This window comes from Chelonoidis abingdonii, chromosome 7, assembly GCF_003597395.2.
Source record: "Chelonoidis abingdonii isolate Lonesome George chromosome 7, CheloAbing_2.0, whole genome shotgun sequence".
NCBI classification, from domain to species: Eukaryota; Metazoa; Chordata; order Testudines; family Testudinidae; genus Chelonoidis; species Chelonoidis abingdonii.
Genome location: NC_133775.1, coordinates 16,350,808 through 16,377,440, shown reverse-complemented (window position 1 = coordinate 16,377,440; position 26,633 = coordinate 16,350,808). Strand labels below are relative to the sequence as shown.

The 26,633-nt window shown below is 39.9% G+C and overlaps 2 protein-coding genes across 4 annotated transcripts in view; one reads left to right on the top strand and one right to left on the bottom strand.

Annotated features, from left to right (window-relative positions):
* The first annotated feature begins 219 nt into the window (after window positions 1-219).
* Window positions 220-18,127, top strand: LOC116830048 (E3 ubiquitin-protein ligase RNF170-like). The gene is made up of 6 exons (XM_032789241.2): window positions 220-292; window positions 6,490-6,565; window positions 9,332-9,440; window positions 13,283-13,356; window positions 13,879-13,989; window positions 15,533-18,127. Exons 1-6 carry the CDS (start codon window positions 255-257, stop codon window positions 15,836-15,838), a joined length of 714 nt encoding a protein of 237 aa, XP_032645132.1. The 5' UTR covers window positions 220-254; the 3' UTR covers window positions 15,839-18,127.
* A 1,245-nt stretch (window positions 18,128-19,372) lies between these two features.
* The window catches only part of FGGY (FGGY carbohydrate kinase domain containing), a 208,175-nt gene continuing 200,914 nt past the window's right edge, over window positions 19,373-26,633 (bottom strand). For all 3 annotated transcript variants that reach the window (XM_075067644.1, XM_075067645.1, XM_075067646.1), the window contains 2 exons: window positions 20,849-20,910; window positions 19,373-19,528 (listed from right to left, as the gene is read on the bottom strand). In XM_075067644.1, the coding sequence (XP_074923745.1) occupies window positions 19,447-19,528; window positions 20,849-20,910 (144 nt within the window). In that variant the 3' untranslated portion in view covers window positions 19,373-19,446. The remainder of the gene's footprint in view (window positions 19,529-20,848; window positions 20,911-26,633) is intronic.

Genomic DNA, 26,633 nt, shown 5'->3' with positions numbered 1-26,633 from the left:
ATCTTAAAAAAAAAAGAAAAAAAAAAAAGAAAAAGCTAAGTTGCTTTATTTGAAAAGAGGTTTCTTTCCTTAGTGGAATTTAGACAACCTTACAAAACCTTGACATTAGGCAACGCAGTTAATAATTAACTAAGCTGAAGCCTGCTTCAATGAATTGTGTGTGATGACCCCAGATCATAACACTTCCTTGTCAGCTGGCAGAAGAGAGAAGAAGTCTAGCTATTAAAGCCCTTCACACAACTATAAAAGTAGGAATGCTAAGCCATGTTTTATGCAGACCTTCAGAACCAAGGTAAGATGAGTGCATTCGAATGATTGCTGTGGTCTTTTATAGTAGAGTAAATGTTCCAGGTAAAAAAGATCCATAGCATTTTAACTATTGGAAACCTAAACTTAAATCTGTTTTTGAAAAGAGGAAACTTTGGCACCACCAATTCCTCCTTCCTCGCAGGATGTCTAATATTTTTAATTTGCTTAATATGTATGTTAAATGGTGATTGTCTTAACATGTACGTTAAATAGTGATTGTGTCCAATTGCTGAAACTTATGTTCATGTTTGCAGCACAGTACAATCAGCTTTTGCAGTGTATTATTTATGTGCACCCCTAGCAGCAGTTTTAAAAGCACCGTACTTTAAAACACAGCCAGAGCTCATGTATCACAGGTTTGACCCTGAGATAATGTGGTACCATAAATTCTAGCAAGTTTAAACTTCAGAGAGAGGTCTGTTTTAATTCTGAATGTCAGATGTTCCTAACAAAAAGCATTAATAATAGTTAACACTTTTCATCTACATAGTGCTTGGCAAACTTTAATTAATGCCCTTAAAAAACCCCTGTGAGTTAGGCAAGTATTACATGCTTCAAATTAAATAAAAATTGCATATGTAAAACTGAGAGGTTAAGTGATCTTCCCAAGACCACTGAGGCAGAAAAAGGATTACATCTTCTGGCTCCCCATTCAATGCTCCAACAACTAGTTCACACAATTCCTGTGTGTTCTCTTAACCATATGCAAGGCACAATAATGCCAGCTAAACACTATGGGTTAAATTTTTCAGAAATAGTTCAGCACATACAATTAGAGACAGTCTCTCCACCCCACCTATCCCCCAAGAGCTTTGCTTGCATTTAGACCTCAAAATACATGACCAGATTATAAAATAGCTCAACTCTCTTGAAAATCTGACCCTAAGTGTCATATTGGGAGCTGCTGGGGACTGAACACCTTTGAAAATCTTGCCCTTGTTTAGGTGCTTAAATGGGAGCAGAATTTGTTTGAAAATCTGGCCTTTAAGGACATAACTGTGCTCTCTGAGAAAAGTATATAAACATAAGGGTCTGATTTCAGAAAGGGACACCCTCCAAACAATTTTAAAAAGGAACAACTAAACCAACCCATATAAACCAGTAGCAAAGGTAAGATTTGACATCAAGCATTATATATCAACATCCAGTATAATTCTGATATTTTTAATATACTAGTCTTCAAAGGCTGTCACAAGCACATGTTGCATAAAGAAGGGGTTCTAGCTCTCTTCCAGTTGGGAAAAGCTTGACTTAGAAAGTCTTTTTGAGCTGTCATCTATTTTTCCTGTTAATAGGGACATGGTCTGGTTAAAATCATGGCCCAAATTTTCTCACTTAGCTTTGTAAAGTTCAGCACTTAAGTCTGTAGGTAGGTACCTAAATAACTGTGGTCTGATTTGCAGTAATGCTGAGCACTCACAATTCCCAGTGAAGTCAGTGTGAATTGAAGAACAACACTGAAATATCAGACCTTGCATTTTAGGACCTGAATGCACATTCTCATGCCAAGCTTTAAGCACATAGATTTGAAATTTTTGGCTAATATTTTTAAAGAATCAGATTTCATGTCCAGGCTGCAAATAACACGTGAGGTTAGTAAAACTAACATTTTAACCTTCTAATTTATTGTCACACTGGTTATCTTGTTTCTGGTCAGATTATAGTCAATTTCGCTTTTAAATTCTACCATAAACTTGAAATATTTGGACTGCAAACACTGCAGCGTAGGACAGTATTTTAATTTAGTTAAAGCTGAATCTCTGACATAAAATTATGCTACCACCAAGAGGTGCTAAGGGTAGCATATCATATTCTTTCATCAGCAATAAGGATATATTCTGCTCTCAGATCTGCATGGAGGATCTTAACTCTACTATTCTTTTACCCTACCCCTCCACCTCCGCCCCACTAACACAATGGGACTTCTGGAGTTATGAAGTGGGTGCTGACTATGGGATGTGATTAACTCTTTCAGATATATTTTTCATCATTTGTCTAATTCTGATCTCATACCAGCATTATATCTATTGACATCAGTGGGGTTATTCCTGATTTACAACAACATAAATGAGATCAGAATCAGGTCCAATGTATTAAATAAATGCACATATCATACATTTTCCCCACAGAATAATAGACTATAAGAAAATAGTTTACTGTGAGACAGATCCTCAGCTGGTATAAACTGTCAAAGCTCTATTGATGCCCACATTGAGGTCTCCTATTCCCACCAGCTGAGAATCCGTTGCTGTATATCTGCCACTAATGGTCACTAAACAGTTTACTGCTCCGCATCTTGTCCTACTGTGATAGTTCTTCACAAGAGGCCATACAAAATATCATGGGCCTGATTCTGATCTCGGATACACCTCTATACATTAGGGAGTAGCCCCTGTGAAGTTAATGATGTTACACTAATGTCAGAGGAGGATCAGGCCCTGCGTTTTGGCAACCTCTCGGACAAGAGTTAGCATTCATCTGCCACCCATGTCAAAGGATAATGGATTGTCTTGGTCTGTCCCTAATGTATACCCCCAAATGGGTGGCTGACTGGTTTCCTGGTAATTTTCAGCAATGAAAGGACAATCATTACCAGTTTTTCACATGTTAAAAATAAATTAAAATAATCTTAGATTAAGAATATAATTGTAATTTCCCCTTTATTTTGTTTGTTTTTTTAAATTAAACTTTCTAGTGGGACATAAATAATTTAAATAGAATAAACACTTCAAGACAAAATGGGTCAGCAGCAATATGGGGCTAGCAAATAGAAGAATTAACCTGCAAGGTTAATAGATATATTATGATTCGGTTTGTAGATTGGTCTGATAAACCTTGTGCAGGGGGGAATGCATTAACAAGGACACGCACAGTTCAGGGACAGACTATTTCCCTTGTGGCATTCCAACTCTTTTCTCTTTGCTGAGACCTATTTTAGGTGTTGGATTTAGTTCAAGTTAAACAGATGACAGGTCTGTTTCTTTTTTTAAACCACTGGTCACTTTAAACTACATGTGGGAGACTCAGGTCAGAGATTAAGGATGCAGCTTATCTCAACTCATTTTTTATGGGAGTAGTCTGGCCCCATTATCCACAAGTCCTTTGCACTGCTGAAATCTACCCAATTCTGGGCATCACATTTCCATTGCTTAGAGAGATCACTACAGCAATCCAACCGGCTTCAAGAAGATGCTTCTCTTTAACCTGCAAAAGCACTTAGACTAGAATTAAACCTCCAGGTGCACTACAAGAATGTATCACCTTTATCAGGCACTTCTACCAGCACACCAACTCACCGACACCACCTGGCATAATCAATCCTTTAGTGAGTGGTTTCAAATCTCACCCTGCGTAAAGCCAGCCCAGATCCTGCAAACATAGATACGGTGCTTTACTCACATGAGCAGTGCCGCTTCAGTGGGACAACTCACCTGAGTAAGGCTACCCATGCCTGTCAGTGTTTCCAGGAGCAGAGTCCAAACCTCTCACAGGACCACTGAGGTGAGCAATAATCATCAATGTAAACTGACCTCTTTAAACTTACTTTTCACCTTGTTGCAGTTAATACCTCTACGCTAAGGAAGCTATTTGATATTCTTGTATTGAACACTAATATTGAACCTTGCCTCTGCACCAAACATATTTTGCATCATTCTCGGGGGCATAGTGGATTGTTGTGACATTAACCAAAAAGAGCACATCTTGAATATTTAATATTGACTAAAGTCATCTTTCCAGACACTGCACACAAATGATTTATCAAGACTGTCCCTGGTTTCCTTTGGGCTACAAAAGGCGGGCCTGCATCAGCAGAAAATTATCTATTGATTAAAAAGGGTTAATTCTTAAGTATGACAATGAAAGGTAACAAAAGAGGAAGAGGCACCTGAGTTAAGTTACTTATTTCCTTTCCCAGTGATGACACTTTATTTCTATATTAATGAGTAGTGCACTGGCCACAGATTCCTCCGTTTGGAAATGGTGTGCTTTTAGTTGCCCCTGCGAAAAAGGCTGCATACCTGAATGCTCCTCACATACCTCACTATACTTGGGGTATGTTCCTACTTCCACTAAAATCAACTGGAGTTTTGCTGACGATGACTTCAATGGGAGCAAGGACAGGCCCATGCATTTTTCACAAAAGCAATTTTGTTTCCCATGGGGGCAGATCAGTGAGCAGCCCACTGATCAGTGACAACAAAAATAGTTTTTCCTCCTTTCTCGCAGTGATAGATATCACCTCTGGTTTCTAAAATCCATCCACACCCCGTTTTTATATAAATATAACTAGACTGAACATTGGAGGTTTGTAGAAATATCACTGAGAAAGGAACTGTGAAACAGCAACCTGCAGCCTCTTGTCACCTAGAATGTATTGTCTGAGAGCAGTCACAAGATCACAACACTTACAAGTGGATAAGTCTTATTAGATCACTGACTCCATTATGTTGAAAGGGAAGTATACAGTGTTACAATATTGTGTGTAGACATATACAAGAAAATTCATACAGGAAAAAGTGCTTTTATATCCATGTATTAAATAGATTTTAAAACCCACAGCTTTTGAATATAAGTGGTATTTTTCAGTCTTTCCCTGTTAGTATCTAGTCATTTTGTGTAAATAATTTTGCCATGTACAACACTGGCAGTATGGAAACCCAATATGACAAGACAAAATTCATTACCTGCTTGGCAGTCAGGCTGAGACTTCCCCCCACACTCAACTGCCTTATGGATATAGGCTGTCCAGCTCTCATTAATTGTAATGGGAACAAAGCATCTAAATCCCTTACCTGGCTTTGGAAATCACAGCTTTATCACTCAAAAATTACAAAATCTAGCCCTCTTGGCTGACCCAAACACTTCTCTTGTAGCCACTGAATAGGAGATTTCTCTTGTTTCACTCACTAGAAAGCCCCCAGCCTTCTTTCCCAGAAGGCAGGTGCAAACATTTATATGGAGGATCAGAAATGCACCTTTTAGGGATGGATTCTGACATCAGTTACACCACTATAACCCTGGAGAAGTTCCACTGGCAGCTTCAGAACCTGGCCCTCAGTCTTTGACTCTGCCAGGGAAAAGTCAAAGCCATTGTAACTGTGGTCAGAGTGGTCTTCCTCTGGATAATTTTGTAGAATCTGAAGAATTCCAAAAGGCTGGGCAGGGCAAGAAGCAATGAAAGCTCTTCAGATGTATTTTTAGTTTATTTAAAGTGTGCTAATTTTTATGGACCTATTTCCCCCAGTCAAAAGACAAAAACATCTAGGGGGTTGAACAAGCCACTCTAATAATGATTACTAAGAGCCTACACGTACCCACTTTCACCCTCTTCCCCAAAGGGCACGGCTGTCCTTTTCTAAGATGCATATCCACAGAAAGATATTAGATTTTGTTTCTACTGCAGGAAAGCTGTTTTTATAGCTAATAGAGATTATTACAATATATGGCCAAATCTTGCAAGCCCTCTGCATTCTGAGTAACCAGTAATTTCAGTTAGGGCTTTTATCTCAGTTAAGGTACTGCCATTCTAGTCTGGCCTTTTTCTTTTGATTTGAAATTTGTGATACTGCATGAAATATAGAATGAAACAAAATAAGATCTTAATCTTGCAATTGTCCCAATGTGGGTAAATGCCTGAACTGTCTGGAGCACCTTTGAAATCAAGAGACCTGTATAGGTGCAGAGGTGTGCCCACGTAGAACAACTTGCAGGCTCAGGACCAAGAAAGTTAACACATTAATCTTATTGTGGTAAGATCACATTGCAGGAGTTAAAGAATTTTCCATCTCACTTCATTCAATAAGTAAATATCACAAGAAGATAAATAATTGCTTGCTTGGTAGCGCTATATTTAAATTTCTTGGCTTTATTTACATATTCTTGGGGTGTCATAATGAGGGGATCATTGTGAGATTGTCATCTGACTTTCTGATGTTTTAAAAAAAAATGATTCACATGATGCCTTGAGTATAGTGGCTAGTATTTTCAATGTCTAAACATGATATCACTTAATAGCAGCTCCTACTAGAAAAAAGCTTATCACTTGATGAGTGTATGCACCCATTTCTGCAATGACTCAACTCAGGAATTGGGACTAATATTGCATGACAACACAGTAACATCAGTTTCCCATTTTCTAAATGGCATAAACACTGGTGTTTTGTTTTGTTTTTTTTACAGGTTTGCAAATTTAAGTCAGCAGAAGATGAGTTATCTGGAAAAAGACTATAAACATTTGTCCCCTAGGAATCCTATTGTAAGTTCATTATTTTTAAAACTTATTTCAGTATAAAATACCCAAGCAGTTTATACTTTTTGAGGTCCAGCAGTCAGGTGAGCTTTTCAGAATTTCCATCAGTTAGTCTGGGGATGCTGGGTTTCCCTTGATTCAATAGCTCAGTTACATAATTAGAAACACAGTTGCTCCCTGTTTTTGTATCAGCTAAAGCGTCAAGTGAGGGTTTTCTTAGAGGAAAGGCTGATAGATAATCCAATTAGGTAAAATATGCAACGCATGTAAAGAAAGGCCGTGGACTCTGGGGAGATCCTCAACTGTCATAATTCCATCAATGGAGCTGTGACAATAAAAATCAGCTGAGGATCTGCCCCTTTATGTCAAACTTTGATAAAATAAGAGTTTACAAGTATCCCCCATGAATGTGCTGTGCCACGTGTGTTTTTTAAGTCATATTGCATTAAAATCTGTTTACTGTGAAGTCATTTTTCAGGGCTGCTGCTGCTGTTTGTAATTCCATTTCCCCTGCTTTGGGCTACCGTGTTATCAGTATCTCAGCAGCTAAGCAGGGTGCAGCCTGGTCAGTTCTTAGGAGATCTTTAAGGCAAACCCAGATTGCTCCATGAAGTGGTGTTGGATTTTCATCAGGTGGGAGTCTTCCTTCTAGATACTGCTGAACTAGCATCATTCCCGAATGTTAGGGTGGTCTATGCTGCTGCACAGGTCTGCTCTGATGAGGGGTGTTTTAAGTGGTGAGGCTCTCCTAGTAATTTTTTCACAAGAACAGTTGTTCCCAGTGACCTGGACAAATTCCAGTGGAGTAATTAACATTCTGTCCATCTTAAATTACTTTGTCACTTAACTGAGTGTGGTATGACACTTCCTGTCCCAAGGTGTTATGTTGCTGTGTACTATTATTTCACTCCAGAGGTGGCTGCATTTCAGTGGTGGGTGAAGCAATTCATATATCTCACACACAGCATGTACAAGAAAGATGAGGTACACATTTACAATATCATGACTACAGGGGGAAAAGAATGTTATCAATAGTTTTGATATTTTATTTTTTAAAAATGTATTCCTCTTAGTTACAGATCTTTGTCATGCAAAGAAAAGAATTAGTTAGAGGGTGCTGATTTCAAACATATTAACTCAATGAACTGATAATTTTAGACTATGCTGTGGCATGAATACCTGGATTCATGCTCAGTTACTTTGCAGAAATACGTTAGCCTGTCTTTCTTTTTTCTTGGAAGAGCAAAATTAATACAAATTAAACCTATGCCTGATTTTTAAATGGGATTGAATCTTCATTAGTTTCTCTGGCTCTGCTGATGTCTGACATTCTAAGTTCTATTTTTCCCTTTTATCACATCTTCCATAAATAGATCAAATACGTGTGAAAGTGGGTTAATTGATTTGTCAGGAAAGTATATGCCAACTTGGTGTTTGAACTACGAATCAGAGCAAACAAGAAAATTGGCACTTATGATCTTGTTGAGCAATAAGTTATGACAAGTATATGGTGATTGCATAAGATAATATGTTTGTCTGATTTTCCTCTGTGGGGAAAAAAAAATTCCATAGAATTTTGTCCGTCATCATATTCCACAAATACTTAACACCGCTTTCTGATCAAAGTGCAAAATGAAATTGTGGAATTGATGCTAGTCCTCCATCTGTACCCTTTGAAAGTACATAAGACATGAATGACAAATGGCATTACCCATTTTCAGCATGTGCCTTAAAACAGATGAACATCTGTGGAAGTTCAAATTCAGAAGACCCCAATACTTAATGCGAGTGACATGAAAATTAGAATAACTATATCTCCAGGAGGATAGACTAACTGCACTGTTATTAGACTGACTTCACTGGCTGATTTAAGAGTAGCTATGAGAAGTGATGATTACCTAAATGCAAGTTTTTTTATTGATCTGTATAAATAATACAAGACAAGCATATTCTGTCTCGTGATCCATTACAGACCAGCTCATAAATCAGAATAAGTGAAGCCGGCAAAAAGTGTCAATGACAGCAAGGATTTGAGATGCAGTAAGAAAAATTGCACCTGAGTGGTTTCCTCGCCACTCACTAAATCAGACTGGCAGAGATGAACATAATGCTAGGTAGATTGGCTTTTTAGCAATGGGAATGTGGGTAATCTAGAAAAAAACATCTGGAAACCTTGGTAAACCCTATGGCTTTCACAGATTAGAATTGTAGGCTAGGATACTCTAAAGGTATTGTAATAAATGCCTGGCCACCTATGACCTCACAGTGCTCCTCTAGAGCATCACGAGGCTAGAACTCGTATCATGCTGCTCTGAAACCATGCCCTCTATTTGAGGTATTAGGACGTTTCTTGAGGAAGATGGAGGAGAATAATAGTGGCAATGGAGGCCAAAGAAATATTTGGACTGCTGAGGCAGAATTTAGAGCTTTGAGTTAGTGGTAATGACGACTAATGGACTAAGCCATTTACAGCCTCCAGGAAAGAGGCATGATCTACTGGTCTGATCACATGACTAGAGGCAAGGAATCCCCTAATTCTACTTCTGACACTGATCCCATCTGTGGCAGTGGACAAGTCACTTAACTTCTGTATGCCTCATTTTCCCCATCTATTTCTGTGGAGATGATTTCTCATGCGGCTGTTGGGTAGTGAATGTTTATAAAGCCGCTTGAAGACAAAATATGCTATTAATAATTATTAATAAACTGAATATGTCAATCAAAATATACATCTACTAGAAATGTTTGTTTTGTTTGTTTTTCTTCTTTTAGGAAGCTCTCAGACATTGGCAACCTCCTTATCACAGTGATTTAAGCTGCCCAATCTGCCTCCAAACAGCTACATTCCCAGTAGAAACCAATTGTGGACATTTATTTTGTGGTAAGTTTTCCAGAATAGCATGCACAGTGCTTCTGTAAACTAGTATGTACACCACACACATCACTGAAATCTCAGGATGAGCGTACTTGTGGGCTCAGGTGTGAGCCCAATGAATCCATGGCAGTTCTGCCACTGAAAGTAGGATCACATCCATCTTTGTTAATTTGAAATCACTAGAAAAATCAGCAATAACATTTCTGTTTGCTCACTGCCTTTACATGTATGAGGCCGTGGAAAGGTTTGACATACCCAGAAAGTCTTGAGGCAATAAACAGGCAACAGATACCTCTGAAGCCAGTCTTATATTGATCAATTCCAGTGGAGCCCAAGGGATGCAAAAAGGGTAGGAAATACAGGTTGTAATAGTTATGCAAAACCAAAGAGTACAAATCCCACATTCCTATAATGTGATGGTTATGACTTTAAACACAAAGAAATTAAGAAATGTAAAGTTCAATTGATAATGTCACATACATTTCGCACATGGGGCCCAATTTTGATCTCACATCCATCTATACAGCTCCCATGGAAGTCAGCTTGAATTACCCTCATATATCTAAGAGAACCATTGGTCTCTCTCTATGGGTATACTTTTAAAATCCACAATTCTCAATGGGATTGTTCTGGTTACATTTACACTGGTATAAAATTGGAGTAAGAGAGATCAGAATCAGGCCCAATATGTGCCATGAGGTGAGTTAAGATGACTAGGAGAGCCTTAACTTCTAGATGTCTTGACTTATGAGTGTGTAAAATGGTAACCTTAACGTTACATAAATAAAAGCTTTAATATTTTCCTATTTGTATTAAAGTAGGGTGGGGGGAAGCTTAAATACCAGGGTGATTCTCCAGTGCTGAACTGAATTAAAATGCTGATGTAATTATTGACTTCAAAGGAATTACGCTAGTATAAAACTGGAACAATCTATGAACTGATTTCATGATGTACTTCCACGTTTGCATAGGCAAAAAAATTGTGCAACTATTCCACTCCGGCTGTGTAAAGGGGCCTTAAAGCAGATGTAAATTATATTTACATCCAACTGACACTTTAAGCTCCCTTGACAGTAGCAGAACAGTGTAAAGAGACGTTAGTGTAAATGAAAATAAGACCATCAGACACTACTGCTGTGGCAGAGAGGAGACACTCCCCCACCCCCACCCCCACCATAAGCACGTTCTGAAGAGAGTTGTGGGACCATCTTCTCCTAGAACATCATCACATCCACTACTACGTGCTTTGGAAAGAAAACAGATCTCAGCACTAGATGTGGGTAGATGCATGGAAATGTGCTAGAAGATTTATTTTCTATTACAGAAACATTTTTGTTTCTAGAAAGTATCATTGTTCTGCACAGCTTGTTCAAGAACACTACCTCCATCTTCACAATAAAAAGCACAGTGCAAATAAATAATTTATCAAAATCAGGGAGCACTTCCTAGGAACCAGCCTCTATATGAGAGTCTACATGGGAATATTTGAGGATTCTCCTTGCATGGGTTGGGTTGGTGTACATGCATTGCTTGATAAAATGCACGTGCACACAGAAAAAGATCTTGAATTTAATCCAAGCCAAAACAAATCTGAGCAAAACATATGGCCCCAACACACGTTTCAAATAATATCAGACAAGCTGCGTTATACAGATTTTTTTCAAGTGAGGAGAAAGACGTAGCAGTGAAGAATAATATTATCTTTTCCTCTTCTCTAGATTTATTTCCCTTTCTTTCTTTAGACTTTGTTTTCCTCCAACCGTATAATCATTTATTCTTCAAAAACATGATCCCACCCCAGTATTGTGCACATATTGTAAAATACTTATTTATATAGAATTGGCCCCTTGCACAATGCCTGCTTTTCATGTCTTAAATGAATAAAACTTTAGGGTGAGACTATCAAAAATGTGCAGCATAGGCCTAGTTCTGCCCTGACTGAAGTCAATGGTAAAATGCCCACTGGCTTCCATCAGAACAGGATTAGGTCAATGCTGAGCACTTTTGATGTATCCCACTCGGACACAAAGTTTTGTTTGTTTTTAAAATGTGGCCAACCCATAGCTTTTCAAGCAAATTAACTGGAGATTTACAGAAAAATCAGAATATATTATTATTATTGGTAATTCATACAGTTCGTCCCCGAGTTTTCATTTTCAGATTCATTTTGAACCATATGTTCAGGAAGTTAGGAGGAAAACTGATCTTGAACCAATATTTTTTTTTCTAATTACCAATAAGCAGAGAGTATTTCAATGTCGCCCTGTGAATTCCCTCAAAAAGCAGTGTAGCAAACTTGATTAAAACGGGATTTGGTCTAATTTATGAAAACACACTGACACACAAATACCTGAACTTCAGAGGGGTCTTTCCCTTCCTGCGATCCTTTACAAACGATTCAACATGCAACATTTTTAATTGCCATGGGTTGCTTTCTTTAAAAGCCGTTGGAAAGCTAAGGTTTGATTGTGCACTGAGATTCTGTTGTCTTCAGGAGAGGTTGGCATAAAGCAATCTGCCCACATGGATCCTAGTGCAGGGTAACGACTTAAATGGCCAAAGCAACCTCTGAAATCCAACATGAAGTATTATCTATCTGAGCTTTGCACATGCAAAAACCTGGAGCTGGGTGCTGGGCTGCATTTATACAAACAACACGGGGATTTAGATCTAGATGCTGTCCATTTTCAAAATTGAGATTTTGCACATGCAAACAAGAAATAAAGACTGTAGAAAACAAAACAAACAAACAAACCTGCACTCAAACAAAAACAAATATTAAATATTGCAGTCATTGTTTCAGAAATTGGGGTGAGGCTCCCTTGCAAAAAACAAAAAAACCCAAAAACTTTTGGGCCAAATTTAATATCCCTAATAGCTATATACTTGATTTCATATGCATCAGTTAAAACATTGTTTCCCATATAGCCACCCTTCTGAAGCATGATCCTAAAAAAGAAAGTATAATTACTGATTTTTTTCCCTAAATTGTGGACTCCCAAAGACTTGATATTGTAGGGTTGCTCAGGAGTGCCCATCAGCTGGTACAGGCTATTTTTAAGAATAAAGAGAATTAAAGTACAGTTCAGCTCTATACAATGACAATCAAAATGGCATTTTGGGGTGCCACGGTTATTTTCACTGGTGTTCATAGCAAATCTGATCAGTTTACAAGTTAAAAGATTTGTTTTTCTCTTGGTCAGGCTGGCAAGCAGAGCGTAGGATCTGAAAGTCAAGCTGGGCTCTTTCTGTGTTTCGAGCTGTTATATCAAATACTGCCCTTTGCAGCGCTTGTGCAATCACTCTGTCCTCAAGCTGTGGCCTGAGTTATACCTGTGCAACCCTCTGTCTTCATTGAAGTTGTGCAGGTAAAACTGAGGACATAATATAAGGACAGAGGCGTTGCCTTGATGGGCATTGCAATTGGAACTTACCCATTCTGTTGATTTCGAGGACAGACAGAATCCAGCAACTGTGGCAGTTCCACAGAGATGACAGCAATAAAAAGGAGTAAAAAAATTTTTAGTCACTAAGAGCCAGTTTCTCATCCTCTTATTCACAGTGATGAGCACCTTATTCCAAAAAAGTGGCCTTGTGGAGGTCAATGGGGCTCCTTTTGGAGTCGGGTCCTATTGTACTTCAGAGTGTCATCTGAAAGACGCAGATACGTCTCTGAAAACACAGAAGAAGCAGTGCCATTTTTTAGGTAGTCACTTTTCAGAGTGGCATCTAGGCAGATATAAGGGGAGGAAAGGGGGTTATTAACTTAGCTGGCCTCCCTGTAAATCCTTTTTACCTAAATATTCTCCAGACCCTATGCCTTAATATACCAATTTTGCTTTTTGTAGGTTCCTGTCTAATCACATACTGGAAACATGGTTCCTGGTTAGGAGCAATAAACTGTCCTCTCTGCAGACAAAAAGTAAGAGTAATTTCTACTCTATACATCTGCTTTTTGACAGTTAGTGAATTAAGATCAGAGATACCAAGGGTAATATTTGTACAGCCTCTTATTTTCTAGCATCTCAAAACCCATTTAGGCTGGAATGGCACTACAGTCATTTGCCTCTATCATCTGAAGCCTGTCATATCAGGGAATGCTGTAAAATATTAAATGTGCTTTCTCTCCCCTCCCCCCACATAGTCGTTGAATCTCTGGCATAAATATTTCATAAAACCAAGACAGAACTTCTTATCCTCATCTGACCCTTGCCAGAGGCTGCACATTAAATTGAGAGAACATCCACTCCTTTCAGAAGGAGAGAGTTTGCATGTAAGAAATGGACCCACTGACAGAACTTGGAGCCAGACAAAGGTCATTGTGACAGAAATATTGACAGGCATAATAAATTGCAGTGGAGTATTTTTCTTCATGCTGCAAGACCTGCATCGCTTTACATTCGGCCGCATAGTTCTAACGCTCATTTTTGTTTTCCATGGGAAGGTGATTCTTCTATATAATGCCTCTTGTGAAAATCAACAAGATAAGCCAAGCAAACAGATTGTACGTGACATCAGAGATTACAACAAGCGTTTCTCTGGCCAACCTCGACCTGTAAGTATGGATATTTCTACATCCGCTTAATTAGCCCTGTCCCTTAATTAGCTGCAGTGAGTTAAAAGAGACTGAACAGTGTAAACTAATTGGTCAGTATGGGAGTTCCATCTTTGGGTGTTCACATTGTGTGTAGCTTTGTAAGGAAGCTGTGCCAGTTACAGCAGGGCTCAACATTCCTATTAGCCAGGTGCCCTGCGGCAGGTGCTTCTGACCAGGGTGCTTAGGTCCCTGCTCAGTCATTCTGGAAGGGAGGGGAAAACAAGGGGGCAGATTAGGCAAGGGAGAGAAAACTGAACTAGAGATGGGCCAAACTGGAGTATGTGGCTCAGCTTTGAACCCCAGGATCTTAGCTTGCCTCTAGGGGTTCACTTCTAAGTCCGATTCAAAACCAGAAGGGAGTTATCATATTTCTGCCTGGAGGTGGCCAAACTCTCAGGGGTGAAGCTAGCATGGCTGTTCACAATGTCTACAGTGTGAACTACCCACTGAGGCCAAAATCCCAGCAGGCCTGTCGGCTCAACGGGCAATGGGACAGCTGTGTAAGATGAAGGCTAGACGTACATGTGCTCTATAAGTCATTCTCATTCCTTGCTAGACAAAATACATTTCCTGCCTTAGGCAGCTCTTCCTTGCCTCCTGGTGGAGGGCCTGCAAAGGGCTACAGATCTTACTTTAGCCTCTGGGCTGGAGGTTATTTCTTCAGGTTAATAGTTTTCCTTACTTTGTTAAACCATTCCAATGGCCAAGGGAAAATCCAGATATTATATTTCCTCTTGTATATTTACTCCAGGCATAGATCAGTACATAGTTTATCAATTTAATATACTAATAGGGCAACGGAGTATAGCAGGAGCTAGCGATTGCCTGTACGTATGGAAAAACTGGTTATCTTAAAGGGTTACTGGGTATCTTGGTATCATAGTACTAGGGTGACCAGATAGCAACTGTGGAAAAATGGAACAGGGCGTTGGGGGTTATAAGCGCCTATATAAGAAAAATTCACAAAAAACGGGACTGTCCCTTTAAAAACGGGACATCTGGTCACCCCACATAGTACTTGCTATTGCCAGTAGGCGCTCAGTCCTATGGTCCTTTTATATTTACCGCCCCATGCCTGAAGTTTGTCTGAATAACGATTGCTGGATTGGGCTGCCAAGGCCAGATTTTGAAAAGAGCAGACAGTCTCCTGTTGATGCACTCTGCACCCACACCCGGGATGACATTTTCAAAAGAGATCAGCAGTCAATACAATTGTATGCCCTTTAAAAATCCCACCACCACATATAAGGTGTTGTTTTGAAAATCTTTTATTTTGGTATCTGAGTGGGAGCTGAGCTCTTCTGAAAAAAATCTGTCTCTGAATCTTGGAAAATAAGTGAACAGTGTAGCTGGACTTGGACATTAGAGGTAAATCTTGCAATTTAAGAAATTTTAGACAAAAAACATGGATTAGACGCTTATCTGGTAACCAAAAAAGCTCCATGAATTAGAGTTAGAGAACATAATATCACTTCATAACCCAATGCAACTGAATATTTAGTTTGCAGATTACCTTTATGACATGCCGCTACTCCTAAATCTTGCCCTAAGAGGAATCTTCACCCTGGGCGGTCTCGTATGGATCTTCTTCCTAAGAATTGTTGTTTGCTCCTTTGGGACCATCATGTGCTTAACTTCCCGATTTGACGTGATGCGTGAACCTCTTTGTGGAATCCTTGCAGCAGTCGATGACCTAGTTGTCGTTTTCCTCCTTTTAATTTGCATGTTTAACATTTGCCAGCAAATGGAATCAGAAGATATAAATATGGCAAGTTCTACAACTCAGACCATGCTGTCAGAATCCTGATAGACTCAAACTTCTACTTCTTCATGAGCCTTCATCAGACTATGTCAGGCTTTGCCATGACTCTGGGGGCAGCATGCGATGGACTGATTTTTTGAAGAACATTCTAACGTTGACCTATAGTGGAGTAAGACTCAGTACACTTGCCATGGCCAAGTGATTAATTTGTGCAAATGCTCACAAGCCTAGGTTATTAATACAGCTATGTATTTACTGGATTCCTGCATGGTGAAGCAGCCGTTTATGTGACTTCCCTTAACATACAAGACCTGAAATGACAGTGTCTGGGAGCTACGTGTAACACACACACCTCTTGGTTGTGTTGCTCTGTTCCATATAATGGCACCAAGACCACTTAGAGAGAGATTAATGAGTCTGTTCTACAGCCTTAGCTAAGAGTCATATAGCTTTTAGCTCATGCAGTAGAGGCTCATGCACTAAGCTCCAGAAGTCTGAGATTTAATCCCGCCCACTGACAACTGGGGTCTGCTGGCGTTACATATGCACAAGGTCTAAAATTACAAAGCCAGTCACTTTATACCCAAACCTTTTTAGGAAACCACTTTACATCTAACTAGTTTCATCTCAGTTCTGGTTTACTATAATGTAACCTTGAGACCCTACATGTTCTTATTACTGTAGAACTTTCTAAGACACCACGCGTGTGGCATGGGGAATAAAATGTCAACTATGTAGTTCCTCTAAGAGGTCGTCTGTAGGTGCTTTATGCCACCAACGTTTATTATGATAAGCTCATCCATCGGATTACAAACTTTCTCAGGTATCTGTTTAACAATTGTAATCCTGATGTTAAACAGACAATATGAATATATGCTCATAATATTAGCTTGAGTCAAAATACAAAATGAAATAAAAGTACTCTAGGGAGAGTGAAATAAAAAGGATTGAAAGGATTATGCAGGGAATCTGAACAAATCTTTATCCAACTTTCAAATATATGAACACAAGGTACATTTTTAGCAGCTTCTTTAAGCTCTGTGCACTTGAGTTTTAACAAAGTCAGCATTGTTATTCGTTTCCTGTAAACTTTGTACGCTCCCTGTAGTTTCCTTTTAAGTCCCTGTACTAGGTCACCAAAAAACATCAAGGCCAAATTTATGATGATATAGTAGGAAGCCCATGACAGTCTTGTGGTTTTTTTTTTTATTTGTTTGGTTTTTTTTTTTTTTTTTGCAAGTGGTTAAAATTATTGGGACACTGCAAGAAAACACTGCACTCTGTCCATAGATAATCTATGATACGGATTGAAAATAACACAACTACTCTTCACATGTTACGTGTGTGTGTATGAATATTTATTGTTTACAATATACTGGTCTCTAACAGTCATGTTTGTTGGATTTTTTGGGTGACGTATTTTTGAATTGACATAACTTATCATCCTGTTGAAGTTCATCCTATACTATACCAATACTGAACCCCCACTTTTCTCTGTTATTTACTGTGTTATGTTCCCCCCACTTTATATCTTTCAACTGTCATTGGATTTAATTATGAACTCAGACAGCGTAGATGGAGAACTCTTTCCTCATACTAAGTACTATGGAGAGGCCAGCACCTGCTTTTCCATGAGCTGCAAGGCAGGAAATATATTCTTTTCTTTTTTAAAAAAAGTTGCCAGATGTTTTTGAGCACTGACTACTAACATTAATTTTTTTTCAGAACCTGGCTGTTATTTTTAAGTACTCGGAGTATAATTTTGTCATCAGGTGACTCCTGTTTGCACATACTAAAGAATGGAATTTCCATTAAGCCCAGTGAATAAAGTTGGGGTCCCATTTCATATAAATGTACTATAGTTATTGCTGTTGTATAGTAAGGGCTCAGTGTGAGTGGCCAAAGAATAGGCTGGGAATTTAGGAGTTAAAAATGTTGGCACTAGTGATCTAGAATAGAGTCACAATTAGTTTGCATGGTCGGCTGTGTGCTAAGATACCTCTGTCTCTAACTCCACCTTTGTTCCTCTTTCATGGGGAATGCTGTCTCCTTTTGCTTTTTAAACAGGGTTAAAACCCCAACTTGCTGGGCACTGCTGTTCATACAATAACAAATACACAAATCATGGATAAGTAACAGAATGTTTCTCCTGTGAAACTCTTAGTGAAGTCATTGGGGGTGCTCAGATTCTTGCAGGACTGGGCCCTCATATCTCACAAGGGAGCCCAGTTTCTCTTTGGTTTGCAATACACAGCATGGGAAGTCTTTTGTGCAGACACAAACGCAGGGCTGTGCCTCTCCTGCACTTATGATATGTCAGGGCTCCATGCTCAACATTCTGTTTCATGTCTCCTGTGTCACCAGACACAACCCTGTCTATGATGTGAGGATGGGCACGGATTCATATGAACAGCTTCACTGGTGTCTATATGAGAAGCAGCCAGCAGGATGTTTTATTAGCATCTGTGAGTCATGGAAAGGTACCTGCATTATAAACATGCTTAAAAAAATTGCTTCGGCACAATCTGATCTTTAAATATTAATGGCTGGCTGTTTTTCCATCTTCAGAATGATTGGTGCACATTAAGGACGAATCACTTGCCACAGACAAAATGGATTGAATTATCTGACAGCCAAGTGTCTGACGCTGTGAGGGGGAAATCACCCAAATAAAAAGCAATGCCCATCACACTTTTTCCCCTTGAAATTACTTTTGAAATTTGCGGTGTGTCAGAGAAAAAAAACCAAACACAAATTCCAGGTCACAAGCATGTTTCGAAAATATCAGCACCCAGACAGAAATGCTATCATCAAATTTTACACTCCAGACAGTAGGAGTTTACTGTGAAAATTCAATGTCAATCTTAACTGTATCAGGGGAGTGGTGCTAGAATTAAACGGAGCAGTAGACCTGCTTTGCTAGTCATCTTATGAAACAGTACAGCAGAATCCATGTTAAAAATGCAACAGCCTTTCTAGCCTAGCCACTAGTGGTTTGCTTTGGTGAGCCAATTAACTGCTTTCTTCTGCTTTTCCAGCTCATGGTCATTATCTGAGTCTTGGCCCTGGTGGCATGTCTGTTTTTTTTTTTTTTTTTTAACTGGAGTCAATGGTCATCTATAGCAGTGGTTCTCAAACAGGGGTCTGGGGCAGGTTTCAGAGGGTGCACCGAGCCTGGCCGGCATTAGACTCGCTAGGGCCCAGGGCAGAAAGCCAAAGCCCCGCCATGCAGGACTGCAGCCCAGGGCCCCAGACCCCATCATCTGGGGCTGAAACCAAAGTCTGAACAACTTAGCTTCACTGTACCCCTTATAGCATGAGGCCCTGGACAATTACCCTGCTTGCTACCCCCTAACACTGGCTCTGGCTTTTATATGCAGAAAAAATGTTGTGGAGTTTTTATAGCATATTGGGGGGGCTCAGAAAGAAATAGGTTGAGAACCCCAATCTATAGTCCAATGGCGTGCAGTGGCTTGACAGATTACTTAGTGCAACAGCACGTAGTGAAAGTACTAGATTTTTACATTAAAATTAGAAAGAACAATTTTGTTTTAAATTGAATGACACAATGAGACAAAATTCCTATGAACTTTTAATTGTAAACCTCTGGAAATTCTGTGATCCCTGTAGTTCTCAGACTATATGACTGTTGATTATACGCCTTGCATGATGGCTTTATACTCTCTCTGATGTTCAACAAGTTTCAGAAACACTTCATACTTCTTGTCATAAAATCTGTGTAAAAAAAAATTAAACAAATTTAAAGTTCTGAGTCAGTTTAAATACCCCACAATGTTTACTCTAGCCAGGGAAGCACCAGAAGTGGTTTGGATTCAATTATAAATGACAAGTTTTATTGGCAGTAGAGTCCTGTGTTTTGCCAGAGCTGAGTTTTTACCCAGACAAGTGATTTCAAGTTACCCTAAGCCAAGCTTTGATTTTCAGACACCCTCTCCTATGGCAGAATTCTCTGCGGGTGTAAATGAAGGCAAGTCCATTGACTTTAATGGCACATTGCCCATTTACACCCACCAACAGAGAGAACTTAGCCCCAAGGGCCTAATTCTTTTCAAATATGACTAATACCTCCCCTACATTTAGTCAAATCCTCCGTGCTCTTTGTGCTGTCTCATGCTAAGCGATACCAGTTACTCCTTGTTCCCCAGCTGCCTATGAAGATGGGAGAAAGCAAGATTTTCACTCTACAGGCCTGGAGAAAACTAAAGCAGTGGCTGCATCACATACAGTAATTTATAGTTTCCCTCTAGCTGAAAAATGTTTTGCTCTCTCTGACCAAGTGTTCTTAAAATTTTGATTTGTCCTGCATTTTACCATAAACCTCTTCAGTTTCCCTCAGCAACAGAGGGACAAACACTTACTTCACTTTCTAAGCTGTATGAAAAATCAGACTGGATAGTACATGGACCTGAGTATCTACAAAGCGGGACAATCTATTAATTTATTTGTAGCTCTCCTAATAGGCCTGCAGGTGGCGCTCACACACTTCTACTGCACATTCATGGCCTGCTCTACAGAACTGCTGTCTAGTTTAAGGCTAGCGATAAGGTTTAGGCATTTTTACTCAGTGGAACAGCTCAGAGCCTTGATGCTACGGTGATGGATGCCTTTGAAATACACAGCTGGAATGGAGCTATTCCAGTATAATATATAAAGCAGCATAATACAGGTCCTTAACTAATTCAGCATCTCAGAACTGTGTGTGTCCTTTTCTTTCACCTGAAGACAGTTGTAGTATATGAAGATTATACTGCTAGTTTTTTAATCATGGGTAAAATTTTCAAAAGCACCTCAGTGACTTAGGAGCCTACACCACTTCTGAAAATGAGGCCTAGGCTCCTGAATCATTTAGGCACTTCTGAAAATTTTACCCCATGCCTTTTTACGCTTCGCTTGTGACATTTCCCTGCTAACATACAACGTAAATAGGGATACAGCTGTTATTGCATTCAAACAGGGCTAGAGGCAGAGAGGCATATACTTTGGTTGAAGTGATTTCTTCACTCTCATCAATGGATACTTAAAAATCCAGATTACCTTTTATCCCTGTGGTTTGGTTGCACAATTCTCCCGATTTTCCCCATTCTTTCCATGGCCTCCTGTTAAAAGATAAATACAAGCTGGAAATGACTACTTTAATTTAAAATACTTTTTGACAAGAATGAAGTGTTTCAAAAAGCCAATCAGAACATTACTAATGTATTTTGTTTCAGGTTAACAGACCAGATGTCTTAAAATATGTTCAATCCCATTATATAGCAGTCATGCGAACAACGTACAGTACTATAGACTCTTCAATGAGGCAAAAATCTGTTCCTTTTTCTTACTAAGAGTCTGGTGAAGAGCAAACTCTCTTATTATGGATGGTAACTAGAGGAAATGTTACACACATCCCTGGGGAGCTGATTTCTCTAATAAAGTGGTATTTTAGAAGAGATCTCTTAATCCCTTTTCCGAAGTATCGATTCCCTGAAGCGAGGCAGGCCAAAATGTGCTCCAGGAGCCAAATGTAACTTGTGAAGTTCTGCAGTGCAGCTCGCAGCTGCCCTCATCTTCTAGTACTGAGCTGCAGCAGGCAGAGCTCCATCCTGATTGGGGTAAGGTCAAAAGTTTGGAGACTCCTGCGTTCCTGGAAAAGGATCCTCTTGGGCAGCCATGCTGCAATCAATAGGGCTCCCTGCAGGTGTCAGGGTATGCGAAGGAGGGTTGCTCTGCAGGACTGAGGAATAATTTTGGGGGACTCGCACATGTAGTCCCACTGGAGTTGGATGGATTCATCACCTCATGACGGAGGGAAACAAAAACGGCAGGGGCTGTACTATTTCAAAGCACAACATTAGAGCTACAGCCCACAGACAGTTCAATGTCAAAGAGCCAAAGAATCATATAGATCTAATCAGAACACAACAGGCTTTTTAATTTCCCAAGCAGGAGCCTAAATCTGCCCTGTTATTAGTGCCTGTAGCACAGTGCTCAGAGGGCCAGGTGGCCTAGTGGTTAGTGCACCCAGTTTCCAGTCTCTTGATTCCCAGGCAGAAGGAGGGGGTAGAGATGTCTGGCCCCTACCCCTAGGCAAAGGCATCACAGTAGTTGTCCCCTTTGGGACCTTGCTCTCAACCAGGTGTGGAATGGGGGACCCGGACTGGGCCCTCCTTCTCCACCAGGTCCTAGATCGGGGCCTTTTGGAGAGCTGTACCAGCACAGTACGTTTAGATCAAAACTATTTAGGCTCATCTGTGAGCCTACTAGGCACACACATAAAGCTAGGTCAGCTTAGATAGATATTAAACTAATGAATCCCTAGAGAACACCTCAGAGTGCCATTTCTGAGGAGATGATGCATTCTCTTCCCATAGACACATGAGGGCTCAGAAACCACCACACACTAGCCAGGCTATGATCCTATAGGGAAGGTTTGATGTCATAGAATCATAGATTATTAAGGTTGGAAGGGACCTCAGGAGACCATCTAGTCCAACCCCCTGCTCAAAGCAGGACCTATCCCCAAATGGGTCCCCTCAAGGATTGAACTCACAACCCTGGGTTTAACAGGCCAATGCTCAAACCACTGAGCTATCCCTCCCCCTTTGGTCCTTTTTGGTATTTAAAAAAAAAAAAAAAAAAAGGAGAAACAGCTCCTCCAGGTTTTATGTAAAAAAGGGCTACTTTCTCCCCTTATTTTCTGTATATAATAGGGGATATGAACTCAACCATTGCTTAGGATTACATAGCCTGTATCTCACAAACTCATCTGTTTACTATAGAGGTTGTTTGAAATTTATAGTCTGTAAATGACAAACAAACAGTAAGAAGATACTAAATAAAGAACATTCTCTGTTATAATTTACAGTATAACACTTTTCCCCCTAAATAAGCCCCCTCTGCTGTACAGTACAAATACTCCACCATGGGAAAGCTTAAGGGATATACATTTTGTAACAACCTTGTTTGTATTCCTATACAGCTTTGTACTTCTAGCTCTCTGATTTGCATCCCCAGTTCCACTGCAGGTGAATATTGAACCTGGAAAAGGAGGCTGCACTTTTGAAAACTCATCCCCAAAAAGAAAAGCAGAAGCAATTAACTCAGTGGAGTGACACTAATCCAGAATTTGCCCCACTGACTGTTCTTCCACCTGCTCTATAACAAATGAGCACTAGGGAAACGGAAGCACCAGAGCTGTACCGTTCATTATAGTTTTCTGATCTTGTCTGTTTTTGGTCTCTCTCACACACACACATATACTCTCTCTCTCGCTCTGCTGCTATAGCCTTTTATACCATTCAGTATTTAAAAAAAAATATGGGTTGCTCCTTTGGAAATGATCCAGGTTTTAGCGATAAATATTTATGTAGACAGGGTTTACTTTTAAGCTGTTATTCACCTAGTTATGGAGCTTTCCTGGTTTGTTGGAGAGGACACCTGCCCACCCACAGAAACCTTAGTGAACTGATTTTTTTAAAACTTTGTACTTAGCTGCATCACTGCCTGCCGCCTTCCTTTACTGTGTGTTGTTTGTTTGGGCCTAGAGCCTGCATGAGCACCCCCTCATGTGACCCTCTTTTAAATGGGACTCCACACTGGTGCCAGGGTCATGCTTGAAGATCCCACCACAGGATGGAGCTTTAGAGTACGTCTACACTACGCGCCAGATCGGCGGGCAGGGATCAATCCAGCGGGGATTGATTTATTGTGTCTAGTCTAGATGCAATAAATTGACCCTGAGCCCTCTCCCATTGACTCCTGTACTCCTGTGCATGAGAGGCACAGGCAGAGTCTACAGGGGAGCAGCAGCAGTTGACTCACCGCGTTATTCATGTAGCTGAAGTTGCATAACTTAGATCGATCTCCCCCCCCGCCAGTGCAGACCAGGGCTCAGAATGTAAGCCCTTTGCAGCAGGCATGGGTTTTCCCAGTCTGTAACTGCCCAGGCACACTTTGAGCCAACATGGGCTCAATTCAGCTCTCACTGAAGTCGGGGGAGTCTTTCCATCGACTTTAGTATGAACTGGATTGGGCCCGGTAACTCATGCTAATGTGCAAATCTCAGACAGATTGGGACAAGCACCCTAAAGTTACAATCCTTCTCCAAAGTTTGAGGTCTCCCTTTTTCCTCAGAGATGAGTTTCCCTCTCCCAAACCATGACTTCCCCTAATTTTAAATATGCCAGTTTCAGCCTGAGGAGTGCTGGAAGCTTCTCCAGGGGGGCTGGAACCATTTGTATAGTGGGGGTGCTGAGAGCCATTGAATCAAACTGTAAACCCTGTACATGATGGAAACCACTTCAAGCCAGGGGGTGCGGCAGCACCACTAGTTCCAGCACCTATGGGCATCTCTGCTGCTTCCTGAGCACAAGTGGCTTTAAACTGAGCGTGTGGCTGTGTGATGCCTTTGGGCTTGGGTGGGGAGGGTACCATGATTATAATGGGAGTCAGAGAGCAGAATGGAGTAATGTGTCCTTATTGAAGGAACCTACAAACAGGTTCTGGCTGCAGTTTAGTTTCTGAACTGATTCACCCACCCCGACAATACATTTCTTATGTTTTGAAAAACAGAGGAAGCTGGCACCCAAGCTGTCTTTTTAGTCTATTAGGTAAATACTTTTGTATTTTTAAATACATCGGAGTCACATTAATCAATATTTAGGTTTGTTAGTGATTTATATATAGTGTAAACTGATCACAGTCATCGTGACAACAAAGCAAAGAGAGTTAAAAAAATGGTTAGTCAGAAATTTTCAAATAACAATTCACCCATTTTAGGGTGTTCAAAATATCCCACGTGATTACTTACTGTACTTTCTTCTTCTCTCTCTCTTTTTTTTTTTTTGGTATTTCAATGATTTTTTTTGTTTAAACTCAGCTTGGCCATTATTAATTTGACCAGAAACTTTACTCTCAGCAGAGATGTTATTCAGCAATTTTGAAAAAAAACAAACAAACCAGAAAACACTGAAAATATGAATTTATAATGAAAACAGAAACAAAGGAAGATTAGAATTAGATTAAATGGTCAATCTATTCCATTATCCTGTCTCCAACACAGCCTTAAATATAGCAAATTCATAATACTGCTGTTCAGAAATAGTTTATTTGAGGTTTACATCCAAATCCATAATGCCAGTCACCAAGAACTGTGCATTCTTAATTTGAATGATGATATAACTTCTTTGTTTGCTAGTCTAGACTCTACAATGAATACAGTGATTTAAACACAATGAATTCTCTCTTAAAACAAAATATTTTGTAAAATTGCTTTTTAATCATTTCTCTCGTTCCATAAAAGCTACACTATAAATAAAACCATGAAAGTTCACATTTGATCCTCATTTCTAAAGGCTGGGCAAGAGGCAAGTGAAGGGTTTTTGCAGAAAAAAATAGAGGCACTGTGGCGCATAAATAAAAGAATGCATTCATGATTACTAACCTTTTGTTATGGTGTCAAAGCTGAGACAGATACAAGCCAGTAAACACCCTGCTTATCAATGAGAAATGTAGCAGAATGGGAATACCCACTTCTGTATGTGGGCAGGAGATAAACAGGGCTAGTGAACACAGTTCTCTAAACACCAGTAATGTTCCACAGGAGGACACTGAACTACAATGTTGTGCTGAATAATACCAGTAATGCCTGTTTGTGTTCAGAGGTCTAAAGCGAATCTATCTATACTATTTCTAGAGCAAACTCATTCTGTAATGACTAATGATTGAGTTGAATTTCTTTTCTATGCATGGTCTATGGGCAGAGTTATACATTTAGGACTCCATGCTGCCCTCAATACACAGCAGATCTCCCCATAACATCAATGTGGTGTTTGCTGGGTGCATGAAACCAGTCTTCTTCCAAAATTATCCATCACTGAAGAATCTAAGTGATAAAACCACTAGCAGAAGCAATTTACACAAACAAGAGCATATATTATTCAAACTGCTTATTTTGAACCCAAAACAGGACTTGAAAACCTACAGGTGGAGCAGAACTGTCCATTGGTCCCATAACACCAATTTCCAGAGAAAACACTATTTTAATATAATAGATAAAACATGAAGCAAATTCCAACCTCTGCCCCTTTAAAAATGGAAGGAAAGTGAAAAAAAAAATATCTTTTCAAATCTAAGATATAATGGGATGTAACTCAGCAAGGCTCTACAGATATTGGGTAACATTTAGAAAAACACGTACGTGAGTGAGGAGCTTAAGACTAAACTTTCAAAAGTGACTTAGGTTCCATCTACACTGCGATAAAAGACCTACTGATTTGGGCCAGCTGTGGGACTTTTGCTGGAGTGTAGACATACCCTTAGGTACCACGAGCTAGATCCACAGAGGGAATTAACTGCTACTTTAGATATCTAAGTCCAAAATTTAAAATGCTTGTTCAGCAGCTGCCTCACCTGGTAAGCACCTAAATTCCCATGGCATCTATCTTTTCACTGGTAAAGTCCCCTATATTTCTGCTACTGGGCATGCTCAAAGCCACCTAAGTCCTGATGCTGCCAACCTACTCAAAGCCTAAGCACCAAGAGGATCCACAAATGTGGCTTTCCCCTGCCTCTCTTGCCTGCGTGACCAGATCTGGCAGGTGTTCTCAGGGTCGGCCTAAGAGTATATCTATCAGACCAGACTCCACATAAAGCAAGAGTGGTGGGTCGGCCCCCTTCCACCCTATAGTCTAGTGTTTAGAGCACTTAGCCAGGATGTGGGGATACATCAGAGCAGGGACTGGAACATGGTTCTCCCAGGGGAGTGCCCTAACTGTTGAGCCAGAGAGTCATAAGAACAGCCATAATGGGTCTCCATCAGAGGCCTGTACCAGAGCTT